The 20,710-nt window shown below is 39.8% G+C and overlaps 1 protein-coding gene across 12 annotated transcripts in view; it reads right to left on the bottom strand.

Moving 5' to 3' along the window:
• ST3GAL3 (ST3 beta-galactoside alpha-2,3-sialyltransferase 3) overlaps positions 1–20,710 on the bottom strand; it is a 188,563-nt gene that overhangs the window by 89,005 nt on the left and 78,848 nt on the right. For all 12 annotated transcript variants that reach the window (XM_064428649.1, XM_064428647.1, XM_064428648.1 and 9 more), the window contains one exon: positions 19,617–19,709. In XM_064428649.1, the coding sequence (XP_064284719.1) occupies positions 19,617–19,709 (93 nt within the window). The remainder of the gene's footprint in view (positions 1–19,616; positions 19,710–20,710) is intronic.

The raw sequence follows: 20,710 nt of genomic DNA, 5'->3' as shown, positions 1-20,710 counted from the left end.
TCTGGAAATCACAGTTGAAATCTGACATTCAACAAAATTGGAAATCTGTAGCTTTAATGTCATCCCATTGCTAATGGCCGTATTTACCTGGCATAAAACATGCAAGGATAATTTGATCAATCAAGGTATTTGCTGTTTAGCCAAAGCTCTCCTACGTATACAAACACCCAACACCATTCTACACCTTCACAACTTAAGAGGAGTGGTAGGACTGACAAATAAGTTAGCATCAGAGTGTGTGACACCACTGTCTGTGTCAGGAGACTCAGGGCTATGGTACAGCCAGCAGTGCTGCTGCAGGCAAGGACAAAAGGACAGTCACAGAGCAGAGATTAAAAGAACAAGAAAGCCCAGCACGTCCAGTGAGCGTGCACATTATGGCATTGCTTAAAATGTTAACTTGTGTAGTAAAGGAAACAGATTGTAAAAATGAAAATGATTTCTCTCTAATGTTTTGCTTTTATTTTTTTCTAAGCTACTCTTCAGCACAGTCATCTGACAAACTACAGAACCATAAACTAACATAAACTTATACAGCTAATAAGCACAATTAGGAAAGATGCTTCACTTTTGTGATTGAGTCAAATTAATAATTCAACAATCCCTGTATTAGTCAAGGCTCCCCAACAGCCTCATGGCAGAGAGGTCAGAAATTTGAAAACTATGTGTCCAGACATGTGATCTGTTTTTATAATTTATACTCATGAACTGTCTTGGCCAGCACAAAGCAAAATATTTCTTGAATACAAACACACTATGGGAGCAAGAGGGACTTCAGTTTATCCGATCTGAGGCTTCTTTTCTACATCATTTCAGCATCAATCCAGCTGACCCAACAAAAGGTATTACGCAAGACATGGGGAGCAGAAAGCACAGCCAGCACTTGGGTTATGCTGGCAGCTAGATGGCAGGTTTTATTCTCCACAAGTATTATCAAAGCCTGAGTCCAAAAAGCGCTTAGAGGCCAGAGCTTCCTAGGCATGAAATAGTCTGTGAACATCCAAAGAGTGGGTAGCTCACTTAGGACTATAACAATCCCAGAGAGAATCCTTCTGATGAGGCCAAGGTTCCTGACAACACAAACACCACAATTCAGTGATTTAGGAAAAGCTGGCAAACCCATGAATTACTCCCACTTCTGTAATCCACAGGGCACAGAAGTGCCCTTCCTCCAGAGATTTGTCCCTCCTGCTTCCTAGCAGCCATCCTAGAGGGGGCTCTGATACCTCCTTTTGAAGCACCTTAGACTCCTTAGCCCTCACTCCACTATCTTTCCCTATCCAAGAGAGGGAGGAAGAAAGCTGAACTTAATCCTTTGCCTGCTTGCAAAGTAGGAACCAAGTAAATTTACTCATAAACTATCTATTACTTGGACTATTTTCTCTTGAATAATTCTAAGCCAAGAGGGACTCAGAAATTGTTTTGAGATAAGTTTTATCAAACTGTTCATAACCATTACCCCATTACACCATTTGAAGGGATGGTCAGCATAAGGAATGCCTTTCCATCACTGTGTGAAATTCCATGCTTTAGCAGCTTTCAGTCATAGAGGTCATAATTTTCAAAATAGGCTACCCAGACTTCAGTTTTTGAAGGCAATTTAAGTAAAATAAGTCTATAAAACCTTGGCCTAGATTGCTGAGGTATTGAGTGCATTCGGGTCTCACAGCTCTGTAGCATATATAGCTTAAAAAAAAAAAAAGAGACTAGGTTCATAAAACATGGGTATAGACTAAACTTCAGAAATGTTGGTTTAAAGTCAAGGATCTGAAACCAATCACAAAAGAAACCAGAGTCAGCTTGTGAAAATATTTTCTATGCATTTTTTCTTAGCACATTTATGCCATAGCAGTATAAAGCATCATGCACACAGCAAAGATTTATTGAGTTATACCTTCATTGGGCACATTCTTCTCTCTCTTTTAAAATAAATTTTAAAACCAACATTAATATTACACTGCAGTGGGGGATCAATGCCCACAAATGCCTCCTTTTTGAAGCATAATCCATAATGGACATACTTTTAATAAGCACCTCAGACACTGCGGAAATGTCACCAAAGTACTGACGGACTATTGAATGTCTGCTATGAAATACACTGCCTGCTTCCACAGAGCCCTGCTAATGCTTATTTTCCTACATAATTCCTAGTGCTTGCAGACACGCACGCTGACTATTGCTCTGGTACCTCAGCTGGCTTCCTTCCTCCTGTAAGCACATTTTACAGTACTTGCAGGAGATGTGTGCTTTAGGAAAAAATGAAATCTATACTTTTCCATGGCACAGTTCCCAGCAGGCACAGCTCTTATGCTTGTAATTGAATTATTCTAGCTTCCCTTTCACTTTTCCAGATACCAAAGCACAGACATAACTACTGGGCTTTTTTTTTTTTTATTACCTCCTCACTAGAGGCAAACCAAGACAGTAAATTCAGAGTTGCATCACTTACACTCAGATGGTACAAGCACTGTAGAAGACATTGACATAACACATTACCTTAGTACCTTACAAGAATTCCCATCATTGGTCTTTTCTTTCCTGCTTAGTTCAAGGAGTAGAACACTACACTGAACCAACACAGACAAGAAGAAATTCTCTTCCCTCTGGTCAACAAGTTTTGCTAGTTGTCTGCAAATTGAAATGCAAGAAAAGTAAGGGGTTCTCTTCCCTCTTCATCAATGTAATTCAGAGCATCTAGAAATGAAAATTCTAAGAAATAGCAAAGGCAGCAAAGGATTCAACATTTACAAATTTCCCAAGAGGCTAAACTGTAACTTTTATAGCCTCTATTCTATTAGTACCATGTTTGCTTTACAATTATTTTCGTCACTGTTGTGCACTTCTATTACTCGTTAATAAAACACGGTTTTACTCTTCTGCAATGCCCTGACTTTTCCTTCAAGATGCTCACAATATATTAGACTCCACCTCCCTTTTAATCAGTGAGCACAGCTGAGAAATGCAACACAAAACCCAGTGGATACTCCAACTCACCTCATAGTCAGAGACCTCGTGGCACATGCACATTGTGTAACACAGAGCTGTGCTGCTGAGACAAGCTGGCATGCACAGCCACAGCGAGATAGGAGCCTGGTCCCAAAAGCAGGAGAGCCATGTCAGAGAGAATAAAGCTACCCATGAGGCTTATGAGCTCTGGCACGGGAGCCACAGATGAGCTTCTCCTCCTGTCAAAAGGCAGGTTCATGCCCACCATTTCATGCTAAGTGTATGCATTACGTAACATGCTGCTCAAACTTACCACAGTCAAATTCGTAGGGTACTTTGTGGCAACATCTGGTAGACAAAGAATATGCAATTCAAATCTAGTTTCTTTTTCCTTCAGTCAGACAGATGAGCTCTCTTCTGCCTTACCTTCTTTTTCTCCCTAGTCTCAGGTACCCACATACAAGGACTGAATAATTCTGAACACTTTACAGGAAAGTATCATCTAATAGTTTATCTTTGCAATTAAATCCACTATAGGCTTGCAAACAGCTTGTGTGAGCTGTCAGAATGCTCCCAGGTTTCCTTGAAAAGACAAAAAGGTTTTACGTTTAACTCAGCTAACAGTTAAGTGGTTGGCAGTAACTGTCCACAGAGTCCTACAAAGTCCAATAAGCCTGAATTTAATAGAGTGGAAAAGAGGGAGTTAGTGAAAGGAGGCAGATCTTGTCACTGAAAGTATGACAAATGAGAAGGATGAACTTAACAGCAGTTTTACGAGAGACTAAAAGGAGCGACACAAGTGTAAACAAGAGGAGAAAGCAGCACATCACTGTAATAATACTAAAAAGAGAAAGTCCAGCTCAGGGTTCAGCTATGTGAAAAGGAGGCAGCTTGCTGGTTTTTTGTAGATCAGTTTTGGAGCAGAATCCCATGGGTTATGTCTCTACATGGCTATACTATTTGGGTTACATTTAACAATCTGATCTTGTTATTTAGCAACACAGACTTGCTGATTCATACAAGCTAACCCAGAACACAAAGTGTTTGGATTCTCTTTTCCTGTTAAAGTCTTTGTTATTTACTGCCTGCAAGATTGCACTGAAGTTCCAGCCAAAACTCATTTCTGCTGTTTCCAATGTACATTCCAAATACAAAAAACATGGCATCACATCAAATGTTAAAGTAAGATCATTATCATCCAGCTGCCAAATAGTTCCTACAGGTTCAGAGGCAGACAATTACAGAAATCATGAACAGTGGCTCAGCAGAACGAGCTGACAAGTGTTTTCATACTTGTAGTATCACACTGCAGTATCGCAGCATACCAGGAGACATGGTGGTCTAGAGAATAAATAGATTTTACCATGGAAGGAAAAGGATAGATAAGGCAGTGGCTTGTAACCCCAGAGCTACCCTAAGACCACAGTGTGCAAAACTGTAAAAACAGGCAGAAATACTTCGCACAGAAAGGCAAAATAATCTTTTGCCAGCAGAATAACCCAGTAGCCTCCAGGAATGTTATTCACAGTGTTCATCACCGCAGAGTCGAGGACGAAAGCTGAGGTGCTATTGTGCTTTGCAGCATAAAACCATGGACCAGCCCATGCAAAAACATCTGTCATTCATTTGGACAGATAAGGCTAAGGCAACACAAATCTCAGAGAGAAAGGGAACTGCACAATGGTAGTTATTTTAGCTCCATAGTTGAGAAACAGGTTTAGATCAGAATGAAATGACACAGTGTGAAGAAACTAAGGCAATACTACAAGGATAATTTTAATGAAACACTGTAATTTAAGAAAACCTGGAAAGTTCTAAGGCAGTTGTAGGAAACAAAGCCAGGAAGGCCTTAGAATACAGATGTAAATGAGTCATTTGGCAAATTTAAGGAAGTTCAGACTGAAAAGCTGAAAAGAATTCCACAATCCAACCACCTTCAGGATTTGTTTGAATTTCTTGTATCTATTTAGCTGTTGCAGTTCTTTAAACTCTCCTAAACCCAAGGTGACCTTTAAAAAAAAAACCAGCACAACTTGAAAAATTTGCCAGCACATACAAACATATTCTAAAACATGCTGTCCGGAACAAAGAGTCTTCAGAACAGGGCACCAAATAGTCTCTATAATAAGCCATGAGCAATTAGTCTGCAGGGAAACAAGTCAGCTCCCTGCATTTCAGCAGAGTGAAGGTGGCTGTCATGCTCCAGAGGTGATGTTAACTGTAGGGTCTATTCCTGAGCAATGCTTACTAGAAACCCACCAGTTTATACCTGCTAGAAGGAACTGAGAGAATTTCCTGGGCCTGGGAGGCAAAGCTTTGCAGTGGCTCTCTACAAACCACCAAAGTACTGCTTGTGCTCTCTTGAAATGCCACAGAGAGCCTGAACCCTCTGGTCCACCAGCACACGCTCTCTTATTCTTCTCTGCTGCCTCTGAGTCCTCCCATTCCATCCAAAACTCCCCAAATAAAACTGAGAAGAGAGATCTGTCACAGGATTTACAAATTGCTGTAGGAGCCTTAAATTGTTGTGAACAACAAAGGTTACCATCTTATTTAAACAAAAAAGTAAACAGAGATGTAGCCCAAGAGAGATAAAGGAGGGACACAATCTGTGTGACCCAATCTCCATCCACACAAAAAGGCAGATGGAGCCAAAAGAGGAGCTCTGAGGAAAAAAATAGGAGAAGGGAAGTGATTGCCTTGCATGTGCAAGAAAACAGCCCAGGACTATGGCACAGAACAAACCCTTGGAGACAAGACAAAGAACAAGCATCTCCTTCCCTAGCACTGCAGTGAAAGGCAGTGAAGTCAGAATATTGAAGAGTTGACACTTGGCTTCCACAGTCAAGACAAGTCTCCAAAATCTTCTAGCGGCAGATGAAATTAAGAGATTCATGCCAGGTATATTCAGAATTTTGCACTTGGCTAATTGTATGCTTTGTTTTGTAGCTATTTTCAAGCTACTGATCAAGAATTTCAACTGTGATTTGTTGGAGAAATCAGGTTGGTTTTTAAAAATTTTGTTTAATGGTCTGACATGAAGAGGGTGCACTGTAATCCACAAAAAAATCTCCAAACCAAACAGAAAATAAAATGTAGCAGACTAACCCTCTCAACACTTGCAAACTGGAGCAAGCTTGGAAACCTCCCTTCCTGTGTGTCTAACTCTCTAGCTGACATGCCAGGTCTTGGGTATTAAAAGAAACACCTCAGTAACAGCTGAAAGTCTGTGCTATGCTAAAAAATAACTTCTAGAAGCAAGACATTCCAACAACTCCAGAAAAGTCTCAAGTGTTTAACACTGATTTTCCCACTTAATTTTTTACTTCTTAGTTGCAGCAGTCACTGTGAATAAGCTGTTGAGGGCTCCTCCTCAGCCAGATGTCTGGGACACCTTGGGTTCCTCTCCCCACCAAGGAAGTGACAAGCTGCTCCAAGTTCTCCAGATACAGACAACTCAAATTATTACTCAGCTTACCAACTGCAGACAGCAGTGCCTGGGCACTTCTAAACAGGCCAGGCAACTTGTTGAATACTGATAGATCTGTCTGTAGGAACATTTTCCTCTTCCCTCATGCACCTCTCTCTGACTCTCATTGGGCTTCCTGCATCTTCAGGGAGCACAATTTCTTTAGAATAGCTAAAGACAGGATTATCTCAGAATAAACTGCCCTCCTGGTATTGCTTTATTTGAATTACTGGATCTTCTGTTCAACATAAGATGACATTCAAGTATAACTGAATAAAGACAGTTCTGTCAGTGAAAATATTTACAGTAACCTCACTAATTGAGACTGATTCCAGCTTCCTGAATCTCATTATGGTAAACTGGGCACTGCTGTGAAAGGGAAATAAAGAGGAGATGAATTAAAACAAACACGCAGAAACCCAAACAACTGCTTCAAGTGATGTTAATCATTACAAAAAGCCTGTCAAAAGCATCCCTCTGACTGGCATCTGTCAAAACATCTCAGCAGTTCATCATCTCACAGCCACTGTTTAGATGGAGACAGAGGGTGCATCAGTCAGCACTGCACATCTCACACAGCTCTGCATTTCTACATGAATTATTCTGTATCTCAGAGAATTCCAGACATGGCTTGTTTCACAGGATTTCTCTCCTCTTTCTCCTGGATGGCCTGGAACCATCATCATTCCCATATCCTTAGAGAGGGTGTGGTGTTTTGCAGCTAACTACACAGAATGAAGTGCTGTTTCCCCTCCATGTTTTCCGTCCAACAACCCACAAGAGATGGCAAAAGACTGGAAATTAAGTCCTGTTAATATAAAGAGGAAAAAAAACACCCAAACTATTAGCCTGGTTTTTTACATTTCCTGTCTGGACATGTTTTAGGAGTCCTCCAGCTATTCCAAATCCTAGTAATGCAGTACTGAAGAATAAAGAATCTGCTTCCCAGAGAAGAGACAGAGATCAGCATTCCAAACCCACACCCTCCATTAGCAGCAGGTGCCAGAGCTGGAAGAATGAAGCAGAACAGTTCCTTCTTTCCTTTTAGAAAATACATGATGACTACTTCCCTGCTAAAATACCTTCCTTACTGAGCACAGGTGGAATTTTTGGCTGAGCAGGACAGATCTTCCAGCAGGCTACTATGGCAGAGCAAGATCAACTACTTCTTTACAGATGTGTCTGCTCAGACAAGTTTCTTCACCCATGACACATGAGGAAAACCCTATGTGAAATGAGCAGTCACAGAGCAAAAGTAAACAAGTCTAGTGTTTATAAACTGTTTGGTATCCTGTTGTTCCATAAATAGTTATTATTACCCAGGAGATCAGATCTGCCTTAAGGAGAAGAAATGCCTGGTACATGTACTGACAAAAATCCCCAACAAGGGAAAAAAACAGAGAAATGTTGTGGTTTCCTTATTTTAGTTTTCTTTCCTTAAACCAGAACCTGTAAGCATATTTTGCCTCCTTCAAATTCTGGACATCCTTTCTCAGACGTTCCCAGAACAGCAGGAATAAGTCAGCAACAGCAGACCGAGAGCTGGCCTGTTTAATCAGACCCTTGGGACCAGCATCTTCCTCTGCAGATGCCTAAACTCCACAGACACTGTTTAAGAAACAAATCAAAAGCAAAAAAAGCTGGCCACCACTGGCTCTAAGAAGCTGCTTGTTTTGCCACAGGTTACACTAAGACCGCCTGGAGATGTATACTGTATCCATGCATGAGGTTACACATTTACAAACAAATTGTTAAAATATAAACAAAACTCCCAGGACAGATAGATGCTGTGCTACTCATCCCTAATTCACTGCCTGGTGAAGCAGCTGCTGTGGCTTTGAACATCCCTGAGGCCATTCCAAAGCTGGTGTTTTCTTTCCAAACCAGAGGCACGACTCTCCCACCACAACAGCTGCCATCCTATGGACTTGCTCATGCTGCAGGCCAGCCCAGGACAGCACATCATGGAGCCCAGGGATGGCTTCAGGGGCAGGGAAACTCATTGTGTCACAAACAGCTTTCCCTTGCTTTTCATTTTTAGGTGACTTAAAACTACTGCCCTTTTCCTAAAGTGTTCAGGGGAGCTGTTTGTATTTAGAACAGCTCAACCATGGGCCAGTTTTCACTCTCAGTGTAAACCGTCTGCAGGGGGAAAAAAAAGGAAAAAAAGACCCAAGCCCAGAAACAAACACTTCTGGTGGCTAACAGAGCATCACCTTCCATTAAAGGCAGCAGAGACTGAGTCTTACTAACAGAGGCAAGCCCAAAGTAAATCAGATGCACAGACCTTTTCATCTAGGAGTAAAATCATTGTGGTTTTGTGCACTGGCAGTTATATATTCTTCTGGTTTCAGGTGTTCCAAGATCCTTCAGAATGTCACACATATTTTAATCATTTTCATTCCAAGATAAATTAACTAACTTCTCAGCAATCTCTTTATCATACTGATATCACCAGTGTAAACATGAACCTAGGCTGGCACAGCTGATAAACAACTAAGAAATTTGTTAAAATTGGTGTGACACAAATATCAGTTTAGAAAGGGGAAACCATATAAATCTCAAATCTTTTTCTCTTTTCCAAGAACTGTACAAGGCATGTTACTTGAAACTTACATAATCCTGAAGCTTACACCAGTTATTTAAGCTTGAAAGAAGAGCAAGTTAGCATGGCAGATGCAATGGTTTTCAGAAGAATCACAATTAAATACTTCTCAAGAAATTTGGACAGTTTTTCTGGTTTTCAAGTTGGACACTGGAGAAAGGTACAGCCCTGACTGGCACACAGGAAGTTCCTGTGCAAGTAACTCCAAGTGCTTCAGGAGAAAAAGGATGTGATCACTCTTAAATGTACAGCAGATTACACAAAAAGAAAACAACTTTTACTGAATGCATGAACCTCCAGAATTTAGCAAGACAGAAGCAGAATAAAAACCCACAGTGAGTAATACAAGTGAAATCTGCTATCCCACTGCAGCGTGTGGCAATGCCCTTGCCCTGGTTTCCAGCATTATGTGTGTTTTGGGTTGGGCAAACTTGGGAAATTACAGGAACTTCACCAAGATATTGTGATCCCTGGCACTACTGCAACAGTTACAGCACTGCTTTGATAGGATTTAGCAATTCATTTATGGACTCAGCTCAGAATTGTAGTAAAGGTACCGAGAAAACAGTTGCCAAAGGAGCTTTCGCTGCTCTCTCTGTGGTGTAGCCAGAGTTTCTACATTATCTGAACAACGTTCTCAAGCGACTTGTCAAATTGTTACAAAGAGAATTTATAATCTTTTCAGTTTTTACCTTCGTTTGCCTAATGTAGAGTTGGAGGGTTCCCCAGACTGTTTCTAATTTGGTCTAATAATCTTGCATAAATTATCAGGCTGTCTTTTCATCCATATTCTTAGCCAAAGTACACTGGCTCAGTGACAGCATTTGCATGCACTGACACTCCTGAAATGTTTCAATAATAGAACAAAGTGAGCAGTAATAGAGGAGAGGGAAAGATAGAAGAGGAAAATAATTTGACTTGAAATCTACCCAAAGATAGGAAATGTGATGAAAGCCACCAGTAGGGAGTTCAGAAGGAACAATTATCCACTCTTGAACACAATTCAGAAAACTTTGAGGGAAGCTGCACACTTTTCTACAGCAAGAGGAAATCACCAGTAACATACAGAGTCTCAAAGATACCAAGGAACTTGTTGGGGCTCTGGGGAGATGCTGGTCTGAACCAATAAATATGAACCTTCAGAAAGGCAAAGTCAGAGTTTTAATCAAAAGAGATAACATTTTCTTATGGGAATGTGAAGAAAAGATGGTAAGACTTGTATATCAAAACCACAGTAACATTACAGCTTAACCTTCAAGCTCACTGATATTTTCCTTCATTCAGATGGATTTAGAACCTCAAGCAATCTTTCCTGCAAGATTTTCCTGGAAGTCAAACATTCTTACTGGTATAGCTTTAAGAGCAGATGTGCCACAGCAACAGAGCCCAAACACACATGCGCAATAAAATATGCTCATTTGGTGGCACAAATTAAATTTATTGCTTCTATTACAATCTTACATGCTCACGCAAATATGGTTATTTATTTGTATAATTGCAAAGCTGTCCTTCTTTTTTTTTGTTAACAGTTGACAATTTAGAAATAACTTCAGTGTTCCTCAAAACAACAACAAGCAAAAAAAAACACCCCCAAAACAACCAAACCTGTCCTGTTCCCACTCTAACATATGATGCAGTGTACTCATATTAAAGCAAGAACAGATATGTTCTACATCATTTTTGAAGCCAGAAAGGCACATACCCAGTAAAGTCCCTGTGTCCATGTTCCAGCTTTCATTTTACAGTCTCACTTAGTTCCGATGTCACGAAAGACTCTGAGGACACACTTTTCAGTCACAAACCCTGCACATCACATGGATTCACATACTTCATTTTAAACTCTTGAGAGAGGTCAAACATGAAAGATTTTAGCACCAAAAATGGCTCTGATACAGAATCTACTGCCATGATCAGCACGTGGCAGTTGCATGTATTGGTACACACATTTGGTTAAAGATTAAAAAGTCATCATGGGATAGAAAGGACAACCTACATGAACTGAAGGTGAAACCATACTTCTGCCTGCTGAGCATCAGCTCCCCACATCCCTGTCCTGGTGCCCAGGCTGGCTGACAGAGCTTTTGCTGTGCTATCACCTTAGCTCTTCAATTCTCAAGCTGCACCCTTGGCAGGGTTTGCACAATGATATGGAAATTTCATAAACTGAATCAGTGAACTGGTCTGGATTAAAAATAATCTTGCACAAAATGAGTAGATGGATGGGGGAGGGAAAACTCATGTTCAGCTCTAAGGATTACTTTACTTACCCACTTCATTGCACTGTGCACAGGCAGCTCTGCTCACTCAGGTAATGGAGCAGCACGAACTCCTTATGCAAACTGGGGACGCAGAAACAAAACCAGAGCCTTTTCCTTTTCTTTTTTTTTACATCTACTCTTACATTATGCCATGTCTACTTCAACCTGACTGCAGCAGGATGCGTATCACCAGAAGTGAGGCAATGAGCTGCTGCCATTGAATTTTGTTTTGAAGTACGAGCTCCAGCTGGTCAATCAGTGCCTGAATTTCAGAGCTAGCAGTGAAGTTTTGTGTCAGGTTTCATCTGCTCATCCCTTTGAATTACGCTCCCAAGCACTGTTCTCTACAATCAGAAATGAATGAAGGGAATCTGCCACAGAGAAATTAAGTTATATGATCATATTTTAAACAAAGCTTTAGTTACCACCACTTCAGTACCAGAGGTTTGCAACACTCTGGACATGAGTTAACAAATGCTCCTCCTTAATCCCAGCTTCCTCCTACAGACAAGGCAGGTGCAAGGGACTGAAGCAGGGTGTTGTAAAGGGCAAGCCAATTGGCCCAGCTATAAATAGCACCAAGAGCTCAGACAACAATCCTAGTTTGAACATTAAAAGCAAACATCTCTTAGCAGACTGTGCTGTATGTTCACTAGAGCCAGCCTCTGCAAAAATATTTTGTGAGATAGCATACCTGTCACCTTTAGCCTGAAGTATGAGAGATTTAAATATCTCAAATAAGTCCATGACAATGAAACAAACATAGGAATTTTACCTGTTGTATACTCTGACCCCAACTGTCACTAAAAATTGACACTAATGCATATTTTTAAAAATCATCCTCTTAGTAACTGCTTTCAAATTATATATAATACCTGACACACTAACTGCAGAGGTGAAAAGCTGAGAAAGTTTTTCCAGAACCAACATAAAAAGGAGAAAAAAATGCAAAATTTCATAAAATTCACAAGGAAAGAAAGGTAGGGAAGTGCAAAATATTGCCTTTGCCAGCAGTGACAGTGGAACAGCAGCTGACTGCATGGGAAGATGTGTGACTGGAAAAGCCACAGAGCTCTGCGTGGGGAGGTGCTACCCAGACACCAGAAGTGATTTGAGAGGGTGTGTGTTTTGGCTTGCATGTTTGTTTAGCCAGGGATTTAGAAAACACAGAATAAGGAGGTGACAGGAGGTAAGGGTGAGCAGCAGCAGGCTTCAGTCCCCTGGCATGGCACGGGCAGGCATTTAACAGCCTGGAGCTTGGAGCAATGGAAAACCCTGACAGCTCAACTGACCAGGGCACCAACAACTTCTCCTTTATCCTTCCTTTCCCCTCCTGTGAGTCTTGAACTCTTTTAGCCATAGTTAACCAAGGAAATTGATGATGTTCAGTACTGCCTAGAAGAAAATACACCTGCATCAACTTGTCCCTTCAAATTCAAACCTCAATAATGCAACAATGATATTTTCTTAGTCTTTGATGTGGGGACAGGTGGGAGGTGTGATGGAGATTTCAGGACAGCAGCTTGGCTTCCCCAAACACCCTTTTGGGCACTGACACCTACAAAGTTCCTTCCAGAGCTGTGATTACAGCATTACTGGGACTCCAAATGTAACTGTGAGCTCTGAAACCATCTCTGTCACCCTCACACTATTCCTGAATGAGTGTAGAGGCACAGAACAGTAGGTTTAAAGAAGGGACAGGGATTTGAGTACTCCCCATTCCCAGAACAGCAGCAATCTTGTTTTAAAGGAAAGCAGAAAACTCCCAGTGTCTGGGACCCTGACTTCAGTGGAAGTTTTGAGATGTGTCCACTCTTCATTGAACACAAGCTGCTTTCAGAGCTCACGTTAACAAAATTAACCACCTCAGCGTGTTTCAAAATGAGATGTACATTATACTTACATTTAAAAGACAAAAAAAGCCCCTGCTATCAATAACTACAATAACTAATTCAGCATATAAACGTACAATTTTATATATCCTAAAATAGTAAGAGATACTGTCCACTGCACTTGAGAAGACCCCAAGCTATGCAGCAGATACACCACACAACAGTCTGGCAAAAGTTTTGAATCCCTGTAGCAATCCTCAGTGGCACATTAATTATCCAGCCTATTTCTTCATGAGCTCTCAGGAGCCACATGAAGCTGCCATCCTTCGCCTTTCTCTGCTCTCCTTAAATAGTTAATCACAGAGGAAGCAGCCATCACCTGCACTGACAGCCCCTAAGCACTGAGCTCATGTCCTGTCACTTCAGTGCAATCCCATGCTGGGTATGGCAGTATTTCATGAGGCATGGAGATAGTCAGACATGCATAAAGTCAGTTTCAAGCAGAGGGTTAAAAAATTCTCTTTCTGGAATATTTTTTTTTCTGAATGTCTAAACAACAAAGCAGAAATGTATGGGATGGACAGATGCTATTGTGTGTTTGTTATAAGAAGCACAGCTTCCTGAAAGGAGATATAGAAATGAATGTGGAAATACTCAGGATCAGGATCACATTTTTAAATTATCCTGACTCCTATTAAAGCCCTTGCTGAAGCTCCAGTTCCACCCAAAATTCCCTAGCCTCCATTTGCATATAAGAATGGGGGTTTTTTCCCCTAAAGCATAAAAACTTCAAAACCATACCTGTAAGAGAGAAATGGCAAAGAAATTTTTACCGAGCTCTGATGTGAAGGAGGCAGGAGTCTACACTCCAAAGAAAAGCCGTCTGGTGCTGCCCTATCTGTACTACCCCAGCCTGTGGAAGTGTAGAAAGGCACAGGAGTCTATGACCTACAAAATCAAGGGGGAACTAAACATCAGGAAGAAAAAAAAAACCACAGAAGAATGACTTCAGAGAAAGCTACTGAAATTTCTGTGGCTGGCATAAATCCGTGTCATGCACTCTCTGCTGATATGAAAGCTTTAAAATTTTTGAACTTTATGTACAAAGAAGCAATTCAGCATGAAAATATAAACCCAGAAGACTTTACAGGAGAGCTCTTTATCTAGAGTGACGAGCAGGCTACAGTATTGAAAAATAAGAGGGGGAAAAATATGACTGTAAAGAAAATACCAATTGCTAATCAATAGAAGTTCACACCAGAATAATCAAACAAACCAGACTGATTTTATTTCTGAATTGATTTTAAAGGTTTGTGATTCGTATAAGACTATTTCTTAGCACCAATTGACTAGAAAATGCTTTCAGTCATATCCTTGGTGCAAAAACAGTCTTATGTATCTGAATCACAAATCATAAATTCACTATTTTGGCCACAACACCAGCAGACTTGTTGTGTATTGAACTCCTCCTTCCTCCCTTATTCTGAAATACTTCCAGATACTCTTTAAATAATTCTTTGCCATGTTCCCCTACCAAACACAGATACACAAGTCTGCAGGCTGCAGACATTCCCTCTTTATTTACCGCCTCCTCTAATTTTTAGTATTAGCTGCCAAATTACAAGAGCTTGTGGTTGGAAAATTGCAGCTCAGTATTGAGTAGCTGAACTGTCCCAGGCTGGCATGTCAGCCACAAACTGTGGGCAGAGATCTCTTTTCTCATTTGACAAAGAATAGGGCATAGAAAGAGCTGTACACTGGCAGCATCGTTTCCACAGCAAGGCCAGACACGCAGGAGACTGCAGTGTTACCACTGCAAATACAAGTTAGTGCCTACTACAAAAAGGTCAAAGCATTAACTCCAGACTTGTAGGTGACCTCAGACCAACTAAAATAGTGTAATTCACTGAACATAGTAGTCTAATTCACCAACCTACTAATTCCATTCTACCAAACACACTTGCCATTTTCTTTGTATCATTCTGAAATCAGTAACTTCACTTCAGGCACTTTGAGTCATTATCTGCTGTTGAGAGATTTGCAAGAGGCAGAATCTTATTGTCCTGGAAATTGAGAAATTAGATAACTCTTTCATTTACAGCGAACAGCAGACATAGCCCAGCTTGCCAGACCTTACACCAAGGTGCAGTACTGAGATCATGCACCCACTTCTCTTGGTGTGAAGCCACTGTCGTTACTCAGATCACAGCAAGTTTTTCTGAAGCTATGTCACTCTGCCTTTAAGGCACAATCATTAAAAAACCCAGAAAAGAAAGGCATGGGTACAAGGGATTAGACCAGACATTCATTTTATCCAACACCTGTTTGTGTCCACAGCACAACACTCCAGTAAAAAGCCTAAGAAAGAGGGACTACATCAAGCTACATGCTGCCCTCAACACCCATTTTGGATGCAACTTAGAGAGTTCCATACCTGAATACTTAAGAGTATATTTTATTTTTTTTAAATCTTTTGCCCACTGTGGAGCCCATTTGCAGTAAAATATAACTGGAAATAGCTTACCTTTATTTATTTTAAAGCTGGAGCACAATATTTGCATTTAAACCACATCATTCACTATGTTATACAGGCTTGTGAACACCCTCTGCATGCTCTGCTTCACAGAGTATAACTCAGGCACAGCTAAGTCCACCACCCACCACAAACTGTCAGATCAGTCTCCTCCACAAACACTATCTTATCTCTATCAGAACTGAATTCGGCCTGCCATTTTCTTGCCCCAACACTTACCACTGTGAGATCCCTCTGACATTCCTCACAGCCAGCTTTTGGTCTTACCACGTGGAAAAATGTGTTAGTGCTTCATTATTCATCCTCCATTCCAGGTGGTTTATGAGCACTTGGAACAGCAGAGATCCCAGCACACTTTCTTCCAGAAGACTCCAGGAATAACATCCCTGTACTGTCCCATCTTCCTATTTTTTCCATTCAGTTGCCACTATTTACCTAGTCACTATCTAATCACTACAGCATTGCATCAGTTTAACTTTCCAAAAATCTTTCGAACAGCAAAAGTTTGGTTGATTTTGGTTTTTCGGGCAGGGGTTTGTTTGCTTGGGAGTTTTCTGTATGTGTGTATTATGTTTTTTTTTAAGAAATCCAGATGTACTGTACTAGTGAAATCACCTTTATCACATGTTGATCCAGGCATTGAAACAAAACAAGCAGATTTACAGGGCAGAAGTTCCTGCTGCAGAAGACAATTTATCTCCTCTTTATCTGTGAACAAATACTAATTCTAGTCTTTATTTTTAGGTTCTAAGAGGAGCCTGATACAGAAACCAGGCTTGCTCTTAGCTTCCACTTTCCCAAAGAACCCCCCAGACCCTTCTTGAAAAGCCCAGCACGTTTGCTGCTTTTCATTCTTCCATTCTAAGGCCAAATGAAGCAATGATTACACACAACCGTGTGTAACTCGGCAACTTCAACACCGAGTTCCTCACAAAGTGAGAACTTTTCCTAGCAATTCTTTGTGTTGGAATTCACTGCAAAACGTCAAGCTTCTGTCACATTCCCCCAGCCTGTCCGCTGAAAATGAAGGGTCCACATGGGAACTGTTCTGTAGTGAATAGCAATGCAAATAACTTCTCTGCTACAGCTTTACCTTCCCTCAGCTCACATGTAATATTATGAACCCCTATCAGCTCATCGGGATCTCTGACAGGATTTCTGCCTTTGACAGTTAGACAAAAAACTTTATTATTTTTTAAATGTCTCTACAAAGTTGTTCCTCAACATTTTTTTTGCTCTACCTCATTATGGTTTATATTTAACTTGCCAAAGTTAAAGCTCTTTCCTATTCTCCTCATTTGGATACAACTTCTGCTTCAGAAAGATGACTTATTTCTAGGAGTCTTGTTTACTTTACTGTTTAAGCAAGTCATTGTTCATTTTCGTGGCTTTTCTTCCATCTCTTATTTCCCCTCTCTTCTCACACTTTACCATTGAAACTGGACACAGTAGTCTAGAAATCTTGGATTGTGAGGTTTTGTATTTTAATTTTAAGTCAATGTTTCACACAAAATTCTCAAAATGAATTGTGCATATGTACACTTTTTTTGTGCACATATGAAAAAGCACTTAAGAAATGGTATTTTGTTAAGATGACATGAAGATTTCTCTGTCTGTTTCCAAGACAGAGGATTTTTTTCTATCTTGGAGGTAAAATCTGTATTTGTTCCTCCCAGATGTTTTATTTCATGTTGGATATATTAACATATATTTTGTTGGACTGTGGCCATTTAAATCAGGCAATCCAGATTGTTCTCTAGAAATAACTGACCCTTTATTTAGTACTCACAACCCAAGATTTCTTCCAGATAGGATTATTGATGAAGGGATCAAGCATTGCTAGAATAAGAATTGATTGAGGACCACATTAAAACAAACAAACACACAAACACCCAATAAACACACAAACAAACAAACATTCAGTCTTTCCTTACTATCAAACACATTTTGGTATTTCTCCGACCATTGCTCTTTAATCCATCCAGCAATGCTTATGCTTGCTAAAGTCTGAATTCTCATTTTTACCAGTAAAAAAGCACTTGCCAAGAAGAGCTACATCCTCTGAGAAACACTTATTTTATTTCAACTATTTCCACCATATTTTGCCTATTTACATTTAAAATTGCACTAAAAAGTCAGGAACCTTAAAATGGGAAAACATTTATTCATTTTACTCATGCTTGAAAACAGCCAAACCAACTTTATCCAAATATTAAAAACACCCAACAAAAACACACATTTTCCCACAAAGACCATGCCTAAAAAATGTCAGTTGTAGAGATGGTTTCCTAATGACAAAATCAACTGAAAACAGAAGCTAGAATAAAACAAATTGTGCAGCTCCAATCTTTAAATGAACAGGCATTATAATTTGGCTTCAGGAGTTCTAAATATATTGAATACTTGCCTTGGTAATATTAACTTTCATAGTTCTCTGAGTACAAGGAAATTTGCAGAAGGGAAGGAATTTTAAGTGCAGCATGATTTTTTTTTCAGAACTACTGGTCAGCCATCCTTACAGCAGAACTGGGTAAAATAATTAAATGTACAACACTGAATTAAATTTGTAAAGAAATCAAAGACATCACAGGAAAAAATGTCAACATTAGTTAAGTTTTAGGGTCCACGCAAAACAAGCACCTGAACATAAATACCTGGTGAGTTGCTGTCTTTTAAATTGTGAATACAATTTTTCAATGTATGAACACTTGCTTCAACTACAGACACATTTGTACCTCTCTGCATGGAATTAGTTCAATGCAGTCAACTACTGGCAGAAGGTGACTGAACAGAGAACTGCTAGCAGCTGCTGAGGGAGAGAATAAATATCACTTCAGATTCTAGGAGGCTAAAAAGCTCCTTCTCAAAGCCAAAGTCTTTTTAAAATTAAAATAAGATTAATAGTTTTGTAATAATGAGTTCATCCTACTCTACTATTTACATTTAGTATGTACACAAACACAGATTTAAAAGCACTCACTATCAGTACTAGTCTTTATACTCTATCCAGAGTTCCAAAATTCTCACAGAAGATAATACTGATAATTGTTTGGTTTACATTGGAGATGGAGAATTTTGGTGTTTTGTTTTGTTTTTAAGACTTGTCTGTAGTATCTATTGGTTACAAGGCAATGTCAGATGTATTTTTTTTATTTTTAAAAAGCTTCTAGTCACCATGCTTGTCAACAAAAACAAAGACAGAAGATACCACCAGTTTCAGGTTTGGCTTAAAGGCCATGATCACTCAACCTAACCTTTAGATGCACAGGTCATGGAAATTCCCTCCTCAGAAGAAGTAAAATACCTCTTTTGGAAAAGTGCCAGTTATGTTGAGAAGTCCACAAGCTCTTTTGCCAAAGAGATCATTGCACTAGAGCATCTCTTCCACATGTACAAGAAGCTTGTACGATGGTCAAACTGTTTGGTCAAATTTTCCATTCAGTGCACCAAACTGAAATCCTTGAGCCTCAACAGATTAATGTTCCTGCCAATCTATCTTCTGAACTGTCTCCCAGCAATTCTATAAACTCCAGGCACCCGAAGGATGCTTTACCTCGTTCTCCCAAGAACAAAAAAAAAAAAAAAAAACAAACCAAAACCAACTGTAACAAAACATCACACTTTACTATCTACTCCAGATAACTTAATCATGACCAAAGCTCCCTAAGCATTTCATCATCTGCTACTAGCAGCGAGTTTGAGCACACAATTGTATCATGCACTGACAACATAATTTATTACTCACTACCCAGAGGTCTCTATTCTTTGAGCAAAGTCCTAGTCAGACTGAAGTCAACGAAGCCATTGCCACTGACCACTCAAACTGTCCAGAATTTCAACACTGGTCTCTCCGTGAACCAATCAAGTGACAGAGTAATGACACTTTTCAAGACAAACTCTGCCTATCACCCACCTTGAAGGATGAGAAGTCATCGGGGGAAGTGGGGAAAAAACTCCCACAGTAATTACTTACTTTGGGAAGATGACAGTCATGAGCGCTGATGCATAGCCTGGCTTGCACATTCCCTCAGAGAAATTGGCATACTTTGATGCCAGTTCTGGAGGCCTGTGAAAAAACAAGTACAGAATCAGGACTCTCCTGGCTATGAACTAGTTTTTGCAATCATCCAAGTAATTTTTCTCCTTATAGCTTTGCAGAAAACAGCCGCAGGGAGTAATGCAAACACAGACCATTATTTATTTGTTGCACTATGGCATCACAGAAGAACAACAAAAAAAGGGAAAAAAAAAGTAAAGATAGCTGAAATACCACTAAACCACTAGTTTTGTTGAAAGATTTTCATAGCTAGCAAGGTAAAGCTTGGAACAAAAAATATCAATAATCATTTTAGACTTCAACCTTTCAAAAGGAAAAAAGACAAACAGCACTTTGCTTTGGCTATTTTTCTAAGTCATGATCAAAGTTAAAATTATAGAAAAGTATTATTTAGAAGATTACTTAAAGATAGTTTCAGGAATTTGAAACAAAACTTCAAGCAGTACTGGCAGGGTATCATCAAGGGATGAGTACTTTCAGTATTTGGAAGAGATGACATTTGTTGAGGTGCTTCTTAATTCAGCTTGGCTAGTGACTCTCGGGCCAAATTGAGAATATGTGGGTGTTTTTTCATTCAGTTTCTGTACAGAAACAAGAGTAGCAATTCAATTAAAGATATTTCAGTCCAGCACATGCATTTACCACAGGTCTACTGAGTTACCTGAAAAAAACATTTAATTTTGTATCCCTATTTATCACCTGCAAAATTTTTATGTTTATCCATTTAATTAAAGCATTACAAGAGTTAATTAATTCACTTGTGCTTTCAAAGTAACATTAATTATCTAAGTGTCATCCACAATATGATGATTGTTAATATTTCTTCAAAGAACAACCAAGAAAGCATTTACAGTTCCATGCTCAACATTCAGTGGAAGCTGAAAGGACTCATCGATATCACTATTCCTGCTGCATCATTATCAGCAACAGGCAGGTAATGAAAGGTTTCTTCCTCCAGTTCAACAGCAGCACTCAAATGAAAATGACAGTGCAGCCCCACAGAGTAGAAC

Source organism: Passer domesticus, chromosome 7, assembly GCF_036417665.1.
Source record: "Passer domesticus isolate bPasDom1 chromosome 7, bPasDom1.hap1, whole genome shotgun sequence".
Taxonomy (NCBI): Eukaryota; Metazoa; Chordata; class Aves; order Passeriformes; family Passeridae; genus Passer; species Passer domesticus.
Note: the sequence above shows the minus strand (reverse complement) of the source record. Positions and strands in the feature narration are given on the sequence as shown.